Source organism: Hemibagrus wyckioides, linkage group LG04 (assembly GCF_019097595.1).
Source record: "Hemibagrus wyckioides isolate EC202008001 linkage group LG04, SWU_Hwy_1.0, whole genome shotgun sequence".
NCBI classification, from domain to species: Eukaryota; Metazoa; Chordata; class Actinopteri; order Siluriformes; family Bagridae; genus Hemibagrus; species Hemibagrus wyckioides.
In genome coordinates this window covers 20,141,415-20,160,518 of record NC_080713.1, presented here as the reverse complement: position 1 = coordinate 20,160,518, position 19,104 = coordinate 20,141,415, and the positions used below count along the sequence as shown (strand labels likewise).

The 19,104-nt window shown below is 38.5% G+C and overlaps 1 protein-coding gene across 2 annotated transcripts in view; it reads right to left on the bottom strand.

Annotated features, from left to right (window-relative positions):
* The window catches only part of mtss1la (MTSS I-BAR domain containing 2a), a 28,549-nt gene extending 12,250 nt beyond the window's left edge, over positions 1-16,299 (bottom strand). Inside the window, exons 1-3 of one of the 2 annotated variants that reach the window (XM_058387864.1) lie at positions 15,754-16,299; positions 11,526-11,587; positions 10,705-10,778 (exon numbers count right to left, since the gene is read on the bottom strand). In XM_058387864.1, the coding sequence (XP_058243847.1) occupies positions 10,705-10,778; positions 11,526-11,587; positions 15,754-15,822 (205 nt within the window). In that variant the 5' untranslated portion in view covers positions 15,823-16,299. The remainder of the gene's footprint in view (positions 1-10,704; positions 10,779-11,525; positions 11,588-15,753) is intronic. The other variant, XM_058387865.1, reaches the window with a different exon arrangement.
* Positions 16,300-19,104: the final 2,805 nt, after the last annotated feature.

Sequence of the window (19,104 nt, the reverse complement as noted above, 5' to 3'; positions counted from 1 at the left end):
TCCATAAATGTTAAATAAACTTATTCCTAACAGGATTTTTACATAAAAATATTCATAATAGAACAATTTGCAATATTAAATAACGCACATTTTTTTCATGCCTGTCCTTGTGAATCAGCTGTTACTATAAAATGATAATACAGTAGAATTAAATATTATCGAGTTTTGAATGACAGCTGGCACTCTTGCCAACACTGCTATTACAGAAAGTTAATGAACCCATTCTGACCAATCAGAATTGAGAATTTAACAGGACTGTTTTGTAATCTATTTTGTGTTCTGACTCACAGGGTGGGACAGTGCATGCAGTGCTACAGGTGACATTATGAGGAAGGAAATGTGAAAGGGCAGACAGCTAAACAGGGTCAGGATATGGAAAAATAACCCACACCTATCAATTTTCCTGAGCAAACATAGAGATTTACACAGGTAAAGATGTACAGATACACCAATGCACAATCTCCGAAATAAGATATATCCAGCACTGCATGTTTTGGAGGGGACACAGAGGCTTAGTGGTTAGCATGTTTGCCTTACACCTCCAAAAGTGGGGATTCAGGCCTCCGCCTTGTGTACGTAGAGTCTGCATGTTCTCTCTGTGCTTCGGGGGGTTTCCTCTGGATACTCCAGTTTCCCCCCTCGGTCCATGTGCTGTCAGCTAATCTCTGGCATCTCTAAAATGACTGTAGTGTGTGAATAGGTATGTGAGTGTGTGTGAATGAGACCTGTGCCAGGGTGTCCTCTGCAGGGAGGTTCCCCTTGACCCTGTGTAGGATAAGTGGTACAAAAATTGAACGAATAGACGCATGTTTTGTGTTTTTTATTACTTACCTAGTTAAACTGCAAAAAGATGCACTGCTTTGCTTTCTGTCCTCTCACTATATTTTGTGCATAGTTTAAGCAGAAACACGATAAACTGCAAGACCTGAAACTGTGTGAGGTGGTCAAACTCTTTATAACAAAAACAGACTCTAAAGAGAGACACTCACTCACTCACTCACTCGCACACACACACACACACACACACACCTGCCAGCTTCTCTTTCCCTTCCCCTCCCTTGAGGGATTGGCTGACAGCTCCATCCTGAAAGAGCTCAGAGTCTTCCTGCATACAGCAGTCCCCTGGCCTTCTGCCCTGACCGGACGCGTGTGACTCCCACAGCTTTTCCCGAACCTGAGATGCTCCATTCAGCATTCTGCCTGGTCTATCCAGCACCTGCCCACGCTTGAGGAAGCCATTTAGCCGAGCAACAGTGGGGAGGCAAAGGGGCACTCTGGAGGGACAACTCATGTGATTGCTCATGTTCTGCCACTTAGGGTATTTTCGCTTGTGTCAGCTTATAAAAACATATGGAAAAGCTATAAAAAAAAAGGACAGGAGCTACTAAACTATTATAAAGCTCAAGTGTCTGAAATTTGGAGAAGAGGTTCTGGGACATCTGTTTTATATGTCTGTCTGGAAGTAGGAGGGATTCACAGTGTAAAAGGGAGCTCTAACAACCAGGACATTTCCCAAACCACACGCACAATGGCCGATTTCAAAGCTGACCTGATTCTAATCCAAACTTAACCTAATTTATGTAATTAGAAGCTGGTGTGATTTCAGCTAATCCGGGTGGGAGACATTTTGCTGACAAAGGCATGTGCACACCCACACACACAAACACACACGCACACACCCCCACACACACACGTTACCCATTTTAGAACTGGATCAAACCCACGATTTAAGAAATTGCCCCACAAGTGTCCGAAATGATGATGACCCTGTCAAACCCTTCCCTTCACGGAATTCAGAGAAGCTGGAATCATTTCTACTTTCTGTCTCCAAAGTACCCTAATTTGTTTTCTGTTCCCTTGGCTCCTTCTCTCCATCACAGACATGTGTCTACGTGTACAGGTGCAGCCGAGACTGCCAGCCGCTCTGGGGCTGTGCGTGGAAGCCTGCAGTCTCCATGGTTTCTCTACATGGCCTGCTGAGGAGCGAATCAATGCCTGGCACTGCAACAGCGTGCCAGTGTGAGCGAGTCCAACAAAATTATTCATGGAACGTCTCGGTTCTAACTTTCAGATAGATCCAAAATACACACATTTACATACCCACACTGCCCAGTAAGAGTGGCACAAGGGCATGATTATGATTATGAATTATGAAACTTCAGCCAACATGTACACACTCCTGAGGACATAACATTCTGTACACCAAACATGAGAAGAGGAAGACATTCACTAATAGTAACTTTGCACTACACATTCTGCATGGTGTAGTATGTATGTATGTATGTAAAAAAAATAAATAAAATAATGTAAAAAGTGATACCAAATTTAGTTGGGGGGTTTTTTCTCTGCCAAATGATCTGAACCTTGAATTCTGCTTTGTCGTAACTCCATCAAGAGCACCAATCATATGGGTGGAGACAGAAATAGATCCTCAAACAGAGCAGAATAGAAACCACAAATTAAGTGCCGCTTGTTGTGCTGTTGTTTTGTCATGCTCACTTGTTGCTTGCTCCGTGATGCAGACATACATACAAAATGAGTGATTGTCTGTTGCTTGCTAGTGTAAACGTAAGGTAAATCAGCACTATGAACATTCTGTATTGTTGTTAGTGTTTGTAATCAAGACTAAAATCAGTCACAAGCTCCATAAAATCCTGTATACGTTATAAAATGAATAGTTCAGGAATTGAAGCTGTAACCCTAGCACAGTATCTGCTGAAAAAGTGCTATGTCACAGATCGGCTGGTGTATGAGTTACATAAAGAAACAAGAACTGCTTGCTTGAACAAAAATAGCATCGTGATCAAAGCCACAACACTGGTCTTCTGTAATTTGACCAAAATGATCATTTTTGATTGATCACAACAATGCCACAAAAAAATGTAGCTCTGAGAATCCACCTCTCATCAAACCACAAAACAATATTGTCTGGTAGAAGGTTCACTTGCAGAATTCTTGATTGGTATTGAAAGAACAATACTGCAATAATGGTCAACAAATTACATTTTGGGAAACCCTAGAAACACTCCAATCTGGGGAGAATGTTACTGATCATACTCTTACGAACATGCAGTTGTACAGGGCTATGTAGCACACTGGAGCTCCAGCTTGGCATTATCCCTGTGGGAGAGCCCTCCTCTGTGCTCCAGAAGCAGGGTCTCAGCTGGCAGGGACAGTTTTGCTGGTGGGGAGTAATTCCTCTGCGATTGAAACCCAAACATGACAAAAAAATTACAAGCTGCTTCAGTATACTTAGTACAAAAATGTAGTATTAGTGTGGGGAAAAAACTGCGACTCATGCTGGTGATGGTGATCAGGATCTGACCAATATGTGCTAAACTAAAGCTATTAAAAGTGATCATAATGAATCAGAAGCGTAATTTCAAACTGATTAATACAGACGTTCTTCCCGTAGGGTTTAAATATCCGACTGGTCAGACAGACGTACCTTTAAAGATTCTACACACATACTGGGACGTTCCAATATTCACATTTCTGAGTGTGAAGGTTGCTGAATATATACACAAAAAAAATTCTAAACGGTGAGACTTAAAATGTCAGACACTATGTGTTCTCTCACACACCAATACCAAACATGAGCAGGATAAGTGGACGGGGGCAGGGAGAGAAAACAGAGCTGACTGGAATCATATGGGCTGTCTGCTCTAAATTACTCAGGACTGTCTTTAAGCAAGGAAGAAATTTAAGGTCTGTGTGTGTGTGTGTGTGTGTAGAAAATGTTTACTCTGAGACTTCCTGCCAAGGGGCTCAAGCACTGCTGCTAAAAATACCCCTTACGCCTGTTGTCACTCTCCAGATGTGTTTTGTGTTACCTCTAAAGACAAAAACACACACACACACACACACACAGACAGACACTCACCATTAAAGGGGCTTTTTTAGACAGACATATTACAACTAGATCTCAGGAAATTAGTTGTCTCTTCTATTTCTTCCAGCTGATGTTCTAGAGCAGCAGAAAAAGTAACATTTCTACGAGCACACGGTGAAAGGAAGTAACCTATAACGTTTACTTCCTTTTCCTAGCTCTAACCGATTTTCCTTTTCTCACCCTTTTTCTCACATGGTCTGGATAAACATGCCGTACAGTCGGTTCCTCTGTTCCACCATTTACTTTATATAAACACAGGATATACAGTATATCACGTTAGCACCTGTAGTCACTCACGGTTCAACACACAGACAATTGACCAAAACACTACCTTGGATCCCCAGCCAGTCTTCATGTCAACTGATGAACTCCACACTGATGAGTCAATACAATCCACTGACAGTCACCAGACTCCTGATTAAACACGCACCTGAACGCAAACTACACAAAGTTTTAAATAACTGAGGCTTTTACATAGACTTTGTGAAATTGTTTGCAATATTGATCCTCTGGTTTGATCCTTGTTTCATTTAGCCCAATTAGTACAGTCCAGTTGTGTGCATCTTTGCTGATATGAAATAACGGTTCATGTTTGCCTTTAACAGTATAATATGTTTGTAACAACTTGTAGAAATAGTGTGATCATTAACCATGAAATATTTGGAGAAAAATTTACATATAATCCCTAAATCTAATATAACAATAAATACATCTGATTTCATAAATTCATTATCATGATGAAGAAATCAGACTCTCATGATCTTTGTTACTTAAGTGCAGCTAATTTAAGACAATCTCTGAATTGTTTTTAACAGCTCCGACATTAGCAAATCACGGGTTAAAATTAATGTGCATGTTCGTATGTGTCATCATTTGTGCATTTGTCATTTTCCATTAATTTATGAGGACTTGCAAAGAAGAAGGAAAATCCATAATCGGATACGGAAAAGCTTTCTTTAAGGAGATACTGTAATTATTTAAATATGGAAACAGTCTTACTTAACATCAGGATTTTAAAAGTTGGTGAAGCAATGAAAGTTTATAGCTAATATGTTATAAATAATAAATAACTGCAAGGAATACATACAGTAAAATGCTGTAACAGGAGCAGGAACTTGTTTTGTGACATTCCACACATAGAAACTATAAAAAGTATGACAAGACTTTCTTTATTCACTACTAAATGCTACTATCACTAATAGTACTACTACTAATAAGAAGAATATTAATATAATAATAATAATAATAATAATAAATATTAGATTAGTAATAATAGTAATATGATTTCATCACTGTATATTTTATCAATAGAGCTACTTAAAAAAACACAGAAAGCCCCTAATGTCTCAGTTTATTATTCAATTTTTAATAATAAATAAGATTATTTAATAACTTAAATTGTTAAATATTCAGTGATTACAGTGACACTAACAGCAATACATATGTCGTTACAAGATTGTGTAATCTAAGTCTGGACCTGCTCAATCCTGGAATCCTTCTTGTGGCATGAGGTAGCTGAGCTCAACATTGTCGAAATGGTACATGCATCTCTGTGCATTTTAAACAGGTTACTCCTTGTACATGTTTTGAGATGTGCAAGAAATGACCGAAGCATGCTAAGTGTGAAGCTTAATGTTCTGTGCCAATTCTCACCCATGCCCTACACTCCAGATGGCTGCTACAGATACGTGCCATCTGCCAGTCCAGAGCACCGGGAAGATAAGCAGCACAAACACACACACTGACACAAATGTGCAGAAAGTCAGACCGTGTGTTAGAGCAAGGTAAAGAGGATTACACGTCTCTGCATCACTACTGCAAAATTACACTGAAGCACCTTAGACTCATACACACGTGTGTCTTACTATCCTTGTAAAGACATTCCAGTCATAGAATTATTAATACAACTAGTATTAAGTAATTCTATGGTGAGACCTAAATCTAACTCTAATCTAAATAAGCAAGAGACAACTTTTGAATCTCTTATATTTTAAATAAAAACAAATATCCTCACAAGGACAAAACCGTTAGATATTCCAATCCTTTGTGTAGACATTTAGTTCCCACCAAGATATAAAAACTCTTACGTCTTCACGCACACCTTGAGCAATGTCTAAGCACAGCCTAAGAAGACACTAACTGCCCCCAGAGCCTTCATTAAAATTACTATGACTCCTCCTCTCATGCAGAGAGGTCTGAGACTTTCTCCCAAATCCCCTTCCACATAGAATACAAAGCCCTAGATACACATTCAGTGTAACACTACGTGTATATATGCATGTGTGTATGTATGTATATATCAGATCACAAAGAAGCAAAACAATGTTTCCCACAAACATGAGAATCTGAACCTAGCTCATGGTATAAAAGCACACAATATTTTGAGAGTGTACAGGGCAGGAGCAACAAAGGCATTGAGTACAAAGCGGTTTTGAGTAAAAAGCCCCCTGAAACATTTGAACATTTGTCCTGTCTCACAAATGTAAACAAACGGAGCTATTCTTAGAGGTCAGGCTCCCAAACACGAGGCGGTCAGAGAAACATCAATCGTTGTGTAGCTCATGCTCTAATGCATTGCTTTCAAACTCCTACATAAACACCAACCATCACGCCATGTCCATAAATATCAGCCTCACTAGATGGGCTGGCAGTCAGACAGACAGACAAATAGCAGATATGCTTTTAATCGATCCCTTTAGCTAGATAACTTGATTTGGGGAAAAAATAAAACTAAAAATGAAGAATGTTCAACATTAGGAACTCAGACACCAGTTTACCCTTGCTCTCTAAAGTACACATGGTGATACACTTACCTTCCACATCAGGAAGTTTCAACTGAAGAACAAGGCTCATGGGAATTTCACCACTCAACACTGACCAATACCCATACCTGTTCCAATAGGGTACATATTATTTCATATCGGACAGAACCTGCATTCTGAAAGAATTCGGATAAATCCGTCGTAGTACATCACAGCACAATCAGAACATAGAGAGAAGAATTTGGCTAATTCTAACTGTCAGTAATCATCCAGAAATGTGCCCTAGATTTTTAAAAGATGAGTACCAAAGGAACACTGAGTTCTAAAGGCTAGGTTTTACTTGCTTTTAACTCTGTACATGCCTAACCAAGATGGCTGTCACATGTATCCTGTAGTCGCTTGGAGCATCCTCAGAAATTAATGTGTCATGTTCACATGGTACATTATGAATGTAAATAGTGGGGGAAGCCTTCCTCCATATGACACTGTGCCCGCAACTGACTACACAAACTATCACTGTGTCTCAAATTACATACGCATGCTTTGTTCTAGACAGTTACTAAGTACTAACTATTATGCATAGCATTTGAACTTTAAAAACCTCTCACATAGCCTTCAAACCTTCAAAGACTTAAAGGTCTGTTGTGGTTTTCTCAACGTTCTACACTAGTAAATACTTCTGAATATGAGGTCAATAGCTGAACCTTGAAAAGGGTTTCATTACTCAGAGGTTGACTCACTGTAACACACACTAACACAACTCAGAGGCCAGCTCAGCACTGCTGTAAAACCCAATATCAATACCAATCAGCTCATCAATGTCAAACTCAATATCTGGAACACTAGCAATGTGAAACTGCAAGTCAGAGTAAACTCTAGCTCTATCAGGGCTTAAACAGAGAGTACAAATGGTCTGAACATCTTCTCAGCCATACAAATACTCAATTAAAAAAATCAGGGATACAAAGCAGAGACAGAGCCTGACCAGGTATAGGCTCAGTGCCCAGAAACAGAGAAACATCTGGCTACCCAGAGAGGAGAGAGTGTCTGATCACTGCATGACAAGTAAGGTCGAGACAGAGGTGCACTTCTTTTAACCCCCAAATTCCAAACTCTGATCCCAAACTTCAGGGACATGACCCTAGTAGAAAGATTAGAGATCTTCCTTTGGAGAGGGCACACAGCAACACTCGCCTCAAAGTACATGACCACATGTCCCCCCTGAGACACACTGAGTGACACGTCCCCACTCCTACCAACACCCCTCCCTCTCCAAATCAGGCCCCACATTCCCTTCTGTTACTATCATTGTTGTTACTCTTGTTATGCTTACTGGTGCAGTGAGTGTTTTTAATTTACTATCATTATTGTTTCTCTTGTTATTGTATCTGACTGTGTCAGTGAGAAAGACAAGCAGACAGACAGACGGACAGATAGATAGATAGATAGATAGATAGATAGATAGATAGATAGATAGATAGATAGATAGACACAGACAGACAGACAGATAGACAGATAGATAGATAGATAGATAGATAGATAGATAGATAGATAGATAGATAGATAGATAGATAGATAGATAGATAGATAGATAGAGATTTTAGATTTTGTTTTCTACACATAAATCTATTTGATTTGGAAAGAAGCGGCAGGAAATTACTTTATGCCATCAGCCAACAGTGACTAATTGCAATGTTGGATGTGTGTCAGTGGGGAGCTGTGGAATGCAAAGCTGAGGCCTGATGCTAGCGTTTTAGTGAAAGCACCAGCTCTGCCTGCTCTATCAGCCTGGCCCGGGTTAGAAAAGGACTGATTGCTAACACTTAATGCCAGGGATTAGCTGCTTGATTTCTGTTGGAGGGCAGAAGAAAGTGGGCAACATTTTCTGCAATTTTATGCAGCATTTCAAAAATCAGTCCACTACACACACACACACACATTCCTGGCTTAAGCATGTATAGAATTAACCAAAGGATACAATCACCTTCTATTGCATGAAATAAATTGATATTGAATAAATTATATACATAAATCTAACCAAATAGATTATTTAAGGTAAGTAAAAACAAACAGTAGTGACATCCATCCATCAACCAAGAGCACCGCTGTCACTAAGAAATAATTTATGGCTTTCTATGTTTAGAGGCCAGTGTGGACTGCCATATTCCCAGAGGACAAGGAAAATTAAACTAGTTCATTGATGTAATCATTACATAGAGAGCAAGCGGGGGCTGGAAAGCAGGTTCTGATCATTTAACAGCATATGTGGCTTTGAAGCATAATTCCAAAGTGTACGATAAAAGGACAGTTAAACTGCAGCCCTTCTAGTTGATGGTCATTTTTAATTCTAATGATGACAGATTGATTAGAGAGAGTATATGAGTGTGAGAACAAACAGATCTGAAAACAAGATTATCTCCAGTGGATTTAGGACTAAAAGTAGGACATACATGCAAATTCTGCATTCCAGCAAAAGAACTTTATTGTGACACAGTGTTTTGAATAAGTCTTCACCCTTTGCATAAGTGTTATAGCCTAAATCTGGACTTCATTTATGTCATGAATCTACACAAAAAAGCTGATATTAAAGTTTTAAATCACAAGTGTAAAAGATGTGATTGCATAAGTATTCACCACCCATCACATCGAATCCCCTAAATTAGTCCCAGTATAACATGTTGCCAACGGAAGTGACAAAATTATTAGAATGGAGTCAGCCTGGGTGCTATTAAAGTAGCATGTGGTCTAAATATAAAATACACCTGTTCCTAGAAAGGCACAGTTTGTTAGAGAGCATGCCTACACAAACAGCTACATGAGAACCAAAAAGCTATCTCAGACAAGGTTTTAGAAAAGTATTCATCACAGTATGGTAATAAATAAAGAATCTTAAACTGTGTATATTCTGAAGAGTGTGACTTAATCTGTTATTATACAACAACTCTTCCTAGAGAATTATTTCCAACTAAATTTAGTGACCAGCAAGGCAAAGGCATTAAGCAGAGCAGCAACCCAGAAGCTGATTAATTCCAATGAAGTCTATTTCAGTTCCAGGTTGTAGCATTACACATTGTAGAACATTTCAAGAGGGGGTGAATACTTATGCAAGGCACTGTACATCAGTGATTAAACCTCTGAAACTGCAGAGCACAAATATGCAAACTCATATTCATGTACTTATATAATCTGCTCCTAAACACATTGTAGAACACATTGTAGAACATTTCAAGAGGGGGTGAATACTTATGCAAGGCACTGTACATCAGTGATTAAACCTCTGAAACTGCAGAGCACAAATATGCAAACTCATATTCATGTACTTATATAATCTGCTCCTAAACATTGTCTGGGCTTTGACTGGTATCTATTGGATACCTGAGTTTGGTCTGGCAACTCTATTCAGGATATAGTCATGAAAACTCTTGTAACCATACAAGAGCATCTGCCTAGCAACTGCCTCTGAATGCATGATAAATGCAGCTGCCTCATGCTGTCACTACATCATTTCTAGAGTTCAATGATTATGATCCCTTATGCATCATGTTAAATGAGTTAATAGGATATGGTAAGCAGATGCTACGGTCGGTCGATGCTGCAAAGGCTAAACTCTTTCCATGCCCACAGCTGTGTCTGACCCACATCTTGAAACTGTGCCAATGAAGACCAAATTTATTTGACCTAAAACATCCCATCAGCCAAGTGGAAAGTTTAATTCTAGGTGATTCGCTGCAATCAAACAGAAAGACTAGCCTGTTAATCACACTGCAAATGGCAAGAAGCCATTTTCTTTAAATATTTTGATGGTTCTACCAAGCAAACCAAAAACAAAGCAAAGCCTTTTAACATTCTTTTATCTGCTCAGTGTATTTCAAGTGCATTTTAAACATTCAACTCTGAATAATACACTATTTATGATGTCTAATAGCATGTGGAGAGCATTAAGCTGTTCAAGGGCTTTACAGCAAGCATCACTCAGAAATCGCTTCATCGCAGTAAGAACTACAGTAATATTATTTCTCACTTTTCAGCCGGTTTTCTAAGAAATTTTACCTCTTGTGTTTGTTGCCATGTCTGCCACCTTCTGAAAAGCATCCAGGAAAGCAGCCGCTGCCAGTACAGTGGTCCTATGTAGTGCGCAGAGAAGTGAACACAGCACAGATTACCGTGTTATATTAGTATTATATTATTATGACAAGCACTGGATTTGACAGCGTCACATCCAAATATGAAATTGAAGTTTGGTATCAGCTCATATATTTTATTAATCGTACAACACTGTTGAATCTGATTTGGTCAGAAGGTGCTGATCTTTTTTTTTCTAACAGTGGTGCTAGCTATAAAGTAAATCAGAGCTTTATATCAATGTGTGCATTGTAATATAGTTTCTATAGTAACAGGTAATTCATAGGAATGTTCAAAAAAAAAAAAATTAATAAGAAATAATTAAATATATCTAACCCTCGACATGAAGTTTTCTCTATAGAACGATTTATTTAACATTTATGGAAGCAGTCTCCAGTGTCAAAATGTTGCAACAATCAGTAAAGATGTTCCTTTAAGTTTTCCCCCAACGAAAATTCTAATGTTGCCTTTGTCATAATAACTAGTAGAAAAAGCAGTAGAGCAATTTTGCATAGCTTGTACAAGGTCAGTGATATAAATTAACTTATTTCATAGATATTCCACAACATTAAACGTAACTATAAATAAGTAAAATGTATGAGATATTCTTTAATTAAAAAAATAGGCTGCATGACACACTGTATTGATTGTTTTTCTTAATCGGCAAACCACATTATGGTGCATTAACTCTTTGAATAATGTAGAAATGATTCAACCCATTTTTGTGCTGTACATCATTCAGGACACACCTGAGTTGCGAGTGGAGTTTTGTGGCCTTGGCACTGAAGTCCTCCCACACTGGGTATGAGTTCTAGTGAAAGAGAAACAGTTTCATGATAGTGAATTGCCAGTGACATCTATGATCAAATCATGTCAAAGCTGTATTTTTAGTATCCACACAGGTATACACACACTCACACCCACACACAAACCCAAACACACAGCCCGGTCTTTCCATGCAAATAAGAAACACCGAAAAACACCTCAGATGAGGAACAGATGTTTAGTCAAACATAAACAGACTTCCATTCACACATATTACACACTAATATCAGTTTAATACATTGAAGCTAGGCAAAATGTCCCTGAAGCTGTCATCTACCAGAATCACAGGAAAATTATATTGGGAATAAAGAGTCTTTCAGAGAGAATGCGGCGTCTGTTTACGGTTATTTTTCTCAAATTCACAGCCTGTGGGCAATGTACAAAAATTTCATGACTCCAATGAGAAACAGATCGGCCTTGTTCAGCAGATGCTATTCAGACAGAAAGCTAGAAAACGTTAAAACAAGCAGTTAGCTATTAAAACCTTCTGAACGCAATGTCCGGGCCGAAAACAGACACTAAAAACATTCCCAAGAACAAGTGTCTTTATTGAATATAGGTGTATAGAGCATGACTGTGTTAGGACAGGACTGAGAACGGTGTAACTGGTGTAAAGAAGTAATCGTGTCTAATAGCCATGAACAATAAGGCACATCTTCCATACATTTCATATGATCTCTGTCCTGGAGGCGACTGAAAGGAAACTATCTGAACACACCCAGTTCCTGGTTGAATTATATACAAAAGTGACTTTCTTGTATTGTTCTGGTATTATCTCAGGATCCAGAACAAACTGGTTGTGTTAAATAGATAAACCTTCACACACATAGTTTATTCATAATAAGGTGGAAAATTACTTTTTTGTTAAATACATGTCACACAGACTCATCACTTCAGCTTCCAGCAGTGTTTAAGCAAATGGCTGATTAACACATTTGAACTGTTTTTAATCCAAACTTGAAAAAATAGAGTGTGAAAAAGGGTGGATGGCTAATTCATATATTTTTTTGGATTAGCATGGATTAGCTATTAATTTCAGGAAAAAAAGAAAAGCATATTTAATAAACGAAGCAAAAAACACTGTATTTCCTCAGAGGTTTGGTTATGCAATTCCAGTGTGTTCGGTCCTGATAAGGTCTTGAATTAGACATTAGTTTAATATGTCATTTTACCGCCATGCTGAACACATTTCCTGCTGCAGCTATGGCCATGTCCATTGTCACAGCCACAGGTGGCTAATTAGCTTTCCTGTCGTGTGGAGCTAAAAGCCATGCAGAGACTGAAGCAAATCAAGAAGAGAGGATGTTGCAGTTGTAGTATTTGTCCATAGTCCCCGAAAATCCAGGAGGACCATTCACTATTTTAGTAGGAAATCTATACAACACTCTTGTTTGTTGTTCTTTGCTAAGGCATATGCCTGGTAATGCTCACATGATCTGAAGCATATCACAAGATTGTTTATAAAAAAAACAACAACAAAAAAAAAAATACTAATTCCACTTTTTAGGAATGTGGGAATGTTTAAAATGTTTTTAGGAACATTTTCATTTTTTTGTTGGTATGAGGATTTTTATACCAAAATACTTTTATCAATATTTATTAATAATATAATTTATTGTTTATATAGAAACAGTATTAGTGTTTTTTAAGGCAGATGGTCTTATATTAAACTAATTAAAAGGTTAGTTTAATAAACATGTTAATAAAACAAAAAAACAAATAATATATATATTTGTGTAATGAGATTATTTAATATTTTTTGAAAGGAGACTCCAACATCAGTGAGCTTTAACAGTCAGAGGGAAAGATATTCCTCCTAGATTTCTGCCATGGGAAAGTCAAACAACCTGCATTTATTTTCTCTTATTAATTTCAAGGGAGCTTACATAATTCATAACAGGAACATATTTTAAGGACATTCTGCAACATTAAAATGTAAATTTTAAATACAGTACACATATATGCAAAGTATACACTAGTAATACTACTATACCATGACTGAAATCATTTGGCATATAATTGCAAAAGATGTATCCTATTGTAAAGCATTCTGTTTCAATGAATAAGATTAAATCTTATTTAAAATGTTACTGTTAAAAGGTTAAGGTCCAGCCTGATTGCAGATCCCGCACTAGCCTCCTACTGCTTTCACATGTTGCATACTGACAAATGCAATAAAATAAACTCTCCATTCAGTCCCATCGAGAAACTGCAAGTGAAAATATAATATCTCTGCCCTAATCACAAATATATACACAAGGATAGTATCATAACTATGACAATGGTGGCAACTCCAACTCTCATTGGACTTTTCTTACTATAAAGTATTTCAATAATTTTGGCACCTCTAACATCACTCCTCAATCTCTCTCAGGATGTTAATGTGCCACATGTCAGAAAAACAGCACATTACCAATCCTGAGCCTCTGCCAAGACCAAGCCCTTATATATTATATGGTCATCTGCGCTGGCTTCAGGCCCGGGAAGTTCACTATATGATGGCATTCAAAGTGGCAATAACCATGACTCCTGACAGTGCAAAAGCAGTGTGAGAGCAAAGTCGTCAAATCAAAGTGTATCAAATACTACACACAGCTACTGTGTTCTTTTCCAACAAAGCAATGACTTGGCAGATTACCCAAAACTACCGTAGGGTATGAGATCCAAGCTCTGAAAAGATCCAAGTATTTCAAGACTTTTACAGTGAACTCTCCAGAGGACAGCAATTCAAGACTTGAGGACTTAAAAAGTGTTCAGGAAAGTCAAGCATGTGGGAGGGATGACTAAATATAACACATCAAGTATGTAATATGAGAGTAGGAGGAGAGTAAGGAGGATATGCAGCTGTCTGCATTTTTGAGAGCAGTTATTATAAGCCCTCAATAACCTCAAGCTATACACCCTGGTAATATTTCTCTTATCACATTGTTGCGCAGACTGTAAAAATAATACTGTTCACATTTTGTTTAGAGGAAAGAACGGCAAATATTTGTAGGAATCCGATAAATGAATACCCGGAGAAGTATTTTCCTCCTTCCTGGCAACGCAGTGAATTAATATGAGCCCTTATAACCTCTAACCCCTAATCAAATAACTCCCCAAAGAGCAGGTTAAACTAGTTACACTACAGTCTAACTAACCTCTGGCTCAGACACCCCACCCACAGAATATAAAGAATCTCATATTTTTTGTGCACATTTCTGGCCACAAACCTTCAAGATCTACCATTTGACTGGCTTTCTCACTTTTTTTGTTTTCAAGTGGAAAAACAGTCGTGCAAGATATAATGATCAAAAAAAAAGCTGAACAGAAACTCATTCTGAAAAAAAAATTATTAAAGGGTTGTGTGAAGCATTTTGAGGTAAGTAATCAAGATCCTTGTCTGTTTACTAACAGGCCACAGAAAAAAGGTTTGCCAGTTAAATCGCCTCTTTTTGGTAGGCAAGGTAGGCAATGTTTTTACCATGTTTATTAGCAAAACATGTCAGACTCTTTAGAGAAGCAAGTGCTCTGGGGCACAAGGCTAAGCTTAAAATTATTTGTTGGTTATTAGGCTGTAAGCAAAAGACTGTTTAATAATTTAATAATAAATGCTAAACCCAAAACCCTATTATTGGACACAAATAAATAGAAGAACTATTTAATGAGACATTAGAAGATCCCTTCTTGTCACACAACCATCATGAGAATTGAAAATTTGTTGAATTCTGTAATCACTAATGCAAATGCTAGCCTATCTTATACTATATATACATAGTTTTTTTTACTGATCAAACCATTATTAGATAGACATCCCACAGAATCACGAACAAATGCAAACCGTCAGTAATTATGGCACCCACATGGTATCACAACACGCAGCAACCATCTACCTACACCCAGGCAGTGGGTGGTGGTCAGCTGGGCATCCTTCCTATTGATCATATGGTTTATTTGTTTTTTTTATAATAAAAACACATATTTTTAGTTCGACCGGTGTACAGGGGTTTGATTCTGGGTTCATAACAAAGCCCCTGCCTGCACGCTGCACCCTTGTTGTCATTAATCTCAGCATCAATGGTCCAGGCAGCTGGAGCCCAAACAAGACAAAGGCAATAAAAACACGACCAGCGTTTTTTCAGTGCGTTATATCTAATCTGACCACTGTTTTACCTTCATATCGTTGACGATCGCCTGGAATAATCCACCCAGCGCACCGCACTCCTTCTCCACACTCTCCATGTTGTCAAAGCCGCGCACCACGCGCTGAATGACTGAGCAATAAAAACACACGAGACTCGACCCCAATAGACTGATCTCAGGAAGCAGGAATCGGCTCGTCACATATCGATCAGCCTTCAACTGCGCTGAGAGATTTCGATGATGAAGAGGAAGAAGAACGAGCAACCGAGTCCGTGCTGTGGCTCTGCGCTCCGGTTTGTCAGAGGATGATGGCTGGGGTCAAAAGATTTGCTTTTGCCCTCCCAACCCCCCAGTCAAGGCTAAGAGAAAGGACGCGCACTGAGTGAGTGCTTTGTCATAGTATTACACTTGCTCTTAAATCCACTGCAGAGGCAATAGGAGAGTGCTCGCTGAACCACCTCTCTCAGTATAAACCCAATAATGGCAAACTGAACACTGGGAGATGAAGCATCTGAAATCCGAGACTGGAAATCTCCGAGTCGGTGGACTGGTGCTCTTATTTGGAACCACAGAGTTGCCAGATTGTGACTATAGTGTTTGCGGATCAATAACAGTTTAAGTTCCTCCCACGTCACTGTAAACCTACTCAGACTAAAAGCATGTATTGTCTAAACATAAAGGTGGGAGTTATATCTCAAAAGCTCTTGTCATGTTTGTAACTAACTGAATAAAACAGCAAGGGATTCACGGGAATCTGGCAACCTCGAAGGGCGGGATTTCATGGTGGACATATGGCAACTTGGTTTTGTTTGGGACAAGGACAATTGAACGCCGCTTCTCTGTTCATGAGGTATTCTCACAAGAAAGTGCTTTTGTTCACGCCAGGGATGAGGTTAATGGCACAGCTGGCGTTCAATGTGCCGGTGGAAGTAGTGCGAGTTTTTTTTCCTGTCCTGGCCAAAGAAAACCCTTTGAAAATAATGTTAGAAATCCTTTGTTTGAAAATGACTGCCTGCTCAAATAACTTACACACATTAGTAAGTCTAAAGCATTCAGCAGCTTCATCTGGGATTAGCAGTTTCAGTGTGATTAAGATTGCACTGAGCTTTATTTATGTCTGGAAATAAACATTCCAACATTTGAGGAATTCCTCTCATACTGTTTATCTGTTCCAGCCTCTGAAATCTAGACTCATCTAATATCTCTCATAGCTTCCCAGTTTGTTAATTTCAGGTACAATCAGTAACCAAACATCTAATCATATCATATCATATCATATCATATCATATCATATCATATCATATCATATCATATCATATCAGTCATCGTTACAAATATTCATGTGTGAGCCCATAAGGACTGTGGTCTTTACAAAAAAATCTAACTTCCAGACACTCTAGAAATAATTTTTTTTAATGCACGTCCCAAATGAGAATAAATAAACCAAATATAAATTTGACGTTTTAGACTTCAAAAGACTTTATTAAATACAATGCAATGTCTTTTGATCTTTGACCTGGTCATGGACACCACACTGCAGGCCTCAATGAGAGAAATGGACACAGTGATTCATGTTGTCCCCTCACCTGCTCTGCATTCCAACCATATGGCGCTTTGGTCTGCTATCAGCACCCAGTTACACCATACACATTGCACAGAACTGTAAAACACATGCTAAGCAAAGCTACTCATTCTCCATGGCCCCTAAAAGTCTTGATTTACTGCATGCACTCAAATGCGGTGAAGAACATTATGTACGAGTTCAGGTTATATGCTGGGAATCAGAAGAAGAGGCATCTCCTTATTAAACAAACAAGCTCATTCTAAAATGCTGCTTTCCCTCACATTTTTTTTAGTACAGCAATTCTTTGCAGATAAACGCTTGTGTTTATTTTGGCAGTGCTTGAATTTGCTTTTGCATCACTACATGCTGGTTTGTTTTAGCTATTTGTGCAATCGTAGCTTTTGCTAGTGCTAGTGACCGCAAGGTTGTCAGCTCAAAAGTCATTTAAGAGGCTTTTGAGTCAAGGCCTTTAAAGAAAAAGTCCAATATGTTGTGACTGAATTTTTTTGTGATGTGCTTAGCAATTCCGGTGCTGATTTTCTGTTTGGTGCAGTATTTTCATTATTTTTGTGAAAAGTTAGCAGTTGTGTACCTCTTTGGTATCACATGGGGACATTGCTAGCACAGTTACAAAGGTGTTTAATAGAAACAATTTCAATATTTCATCATTTCAGGTATAGGAGGTAATAGTCAGGTTTCACTGTTGGTTCCTAAAAAAACAATGGAGCATAATCTTCTTTTTTCACTCACCAGTTTAGAGCAAGGAAGTTACACTATATTGCCAAAGGTTTTGGGACACCCCTTCAAATCCTTGAATTCAGGTGTTGTTTTTCAGGGGTTGGGCTTAGCCCCTTAGTTCCAGTGAAAGGAACTCTCAATGCTTCAGCATACCAAGACATTGTGGAAACAGTTTGGGAATATGGGAATAACCCCTTCCTGTTCCAACATGACTGTGCACCAGTGGACAAAGCAAGGTTCATAAAGACATGGATGAGTGAGTTTGGTGTGGAGGAACTTGCACAGGGTCCTGACCTCAACCTGACAGAACACCTTTGGGATGAATTAGAGCGGAGGCTGTGAGCCGGACATTCTCATCCAACATCAGTGCCTGACCTCACAAATGCACTTCTAGTGGAATGGTTAAATATTTCCATAAACATACTCCTAAACCTTGTGGAAAGCCTTCCCAGAAGATTTGAAGCTGTTAAAGCTGCCAAGGCGGGCCAACTCCATATTAAATTCATATGCATGTAAAGGCAGACGTCCCAGTTTTGGCCTGGCTCACCACTGAAAAACAACACCTGAATTCAATGATTTGGAGGTGTGTCCCAAAACTTTTGGCAATATAGTGTAAGTTAAGAAAGCTCAGCTAGCAAGAAATTTATGAGATGACTAGCATGATGGTGTTGATGGCAGTATTAGCATGAAAGTTAAAGATAAATTCTTTGGTAGTAACAAAAGGTAGTCAAAACTAAATTTTACAACAAAATGAATCAGACGACGATTCTAAATATTACTAGCAAGTTGTTTAGTGTGGATTTTTCAATACCTCACATGTCAGTTGCTTAAAATAGTTAGAAAAAGCATTTCACACACTCAACCTGATGCTGTCGATTTGTTTGAGGAGACAAACTGACATTTGGCAGTACCGGTTTGCCAAGTCTGCACGTTGGGCCTCTTTTGTCTAGCTAATACAGGTTGATTTTTTTTGTCCACATGTTGGGGGTTGGAAGTTTTGCATGCATTACATTAATTATGTCAGTGTTTTGCAAACCAAATAGGTAAGTTGGTAGATTTTGCAAGCACACATTATAAAT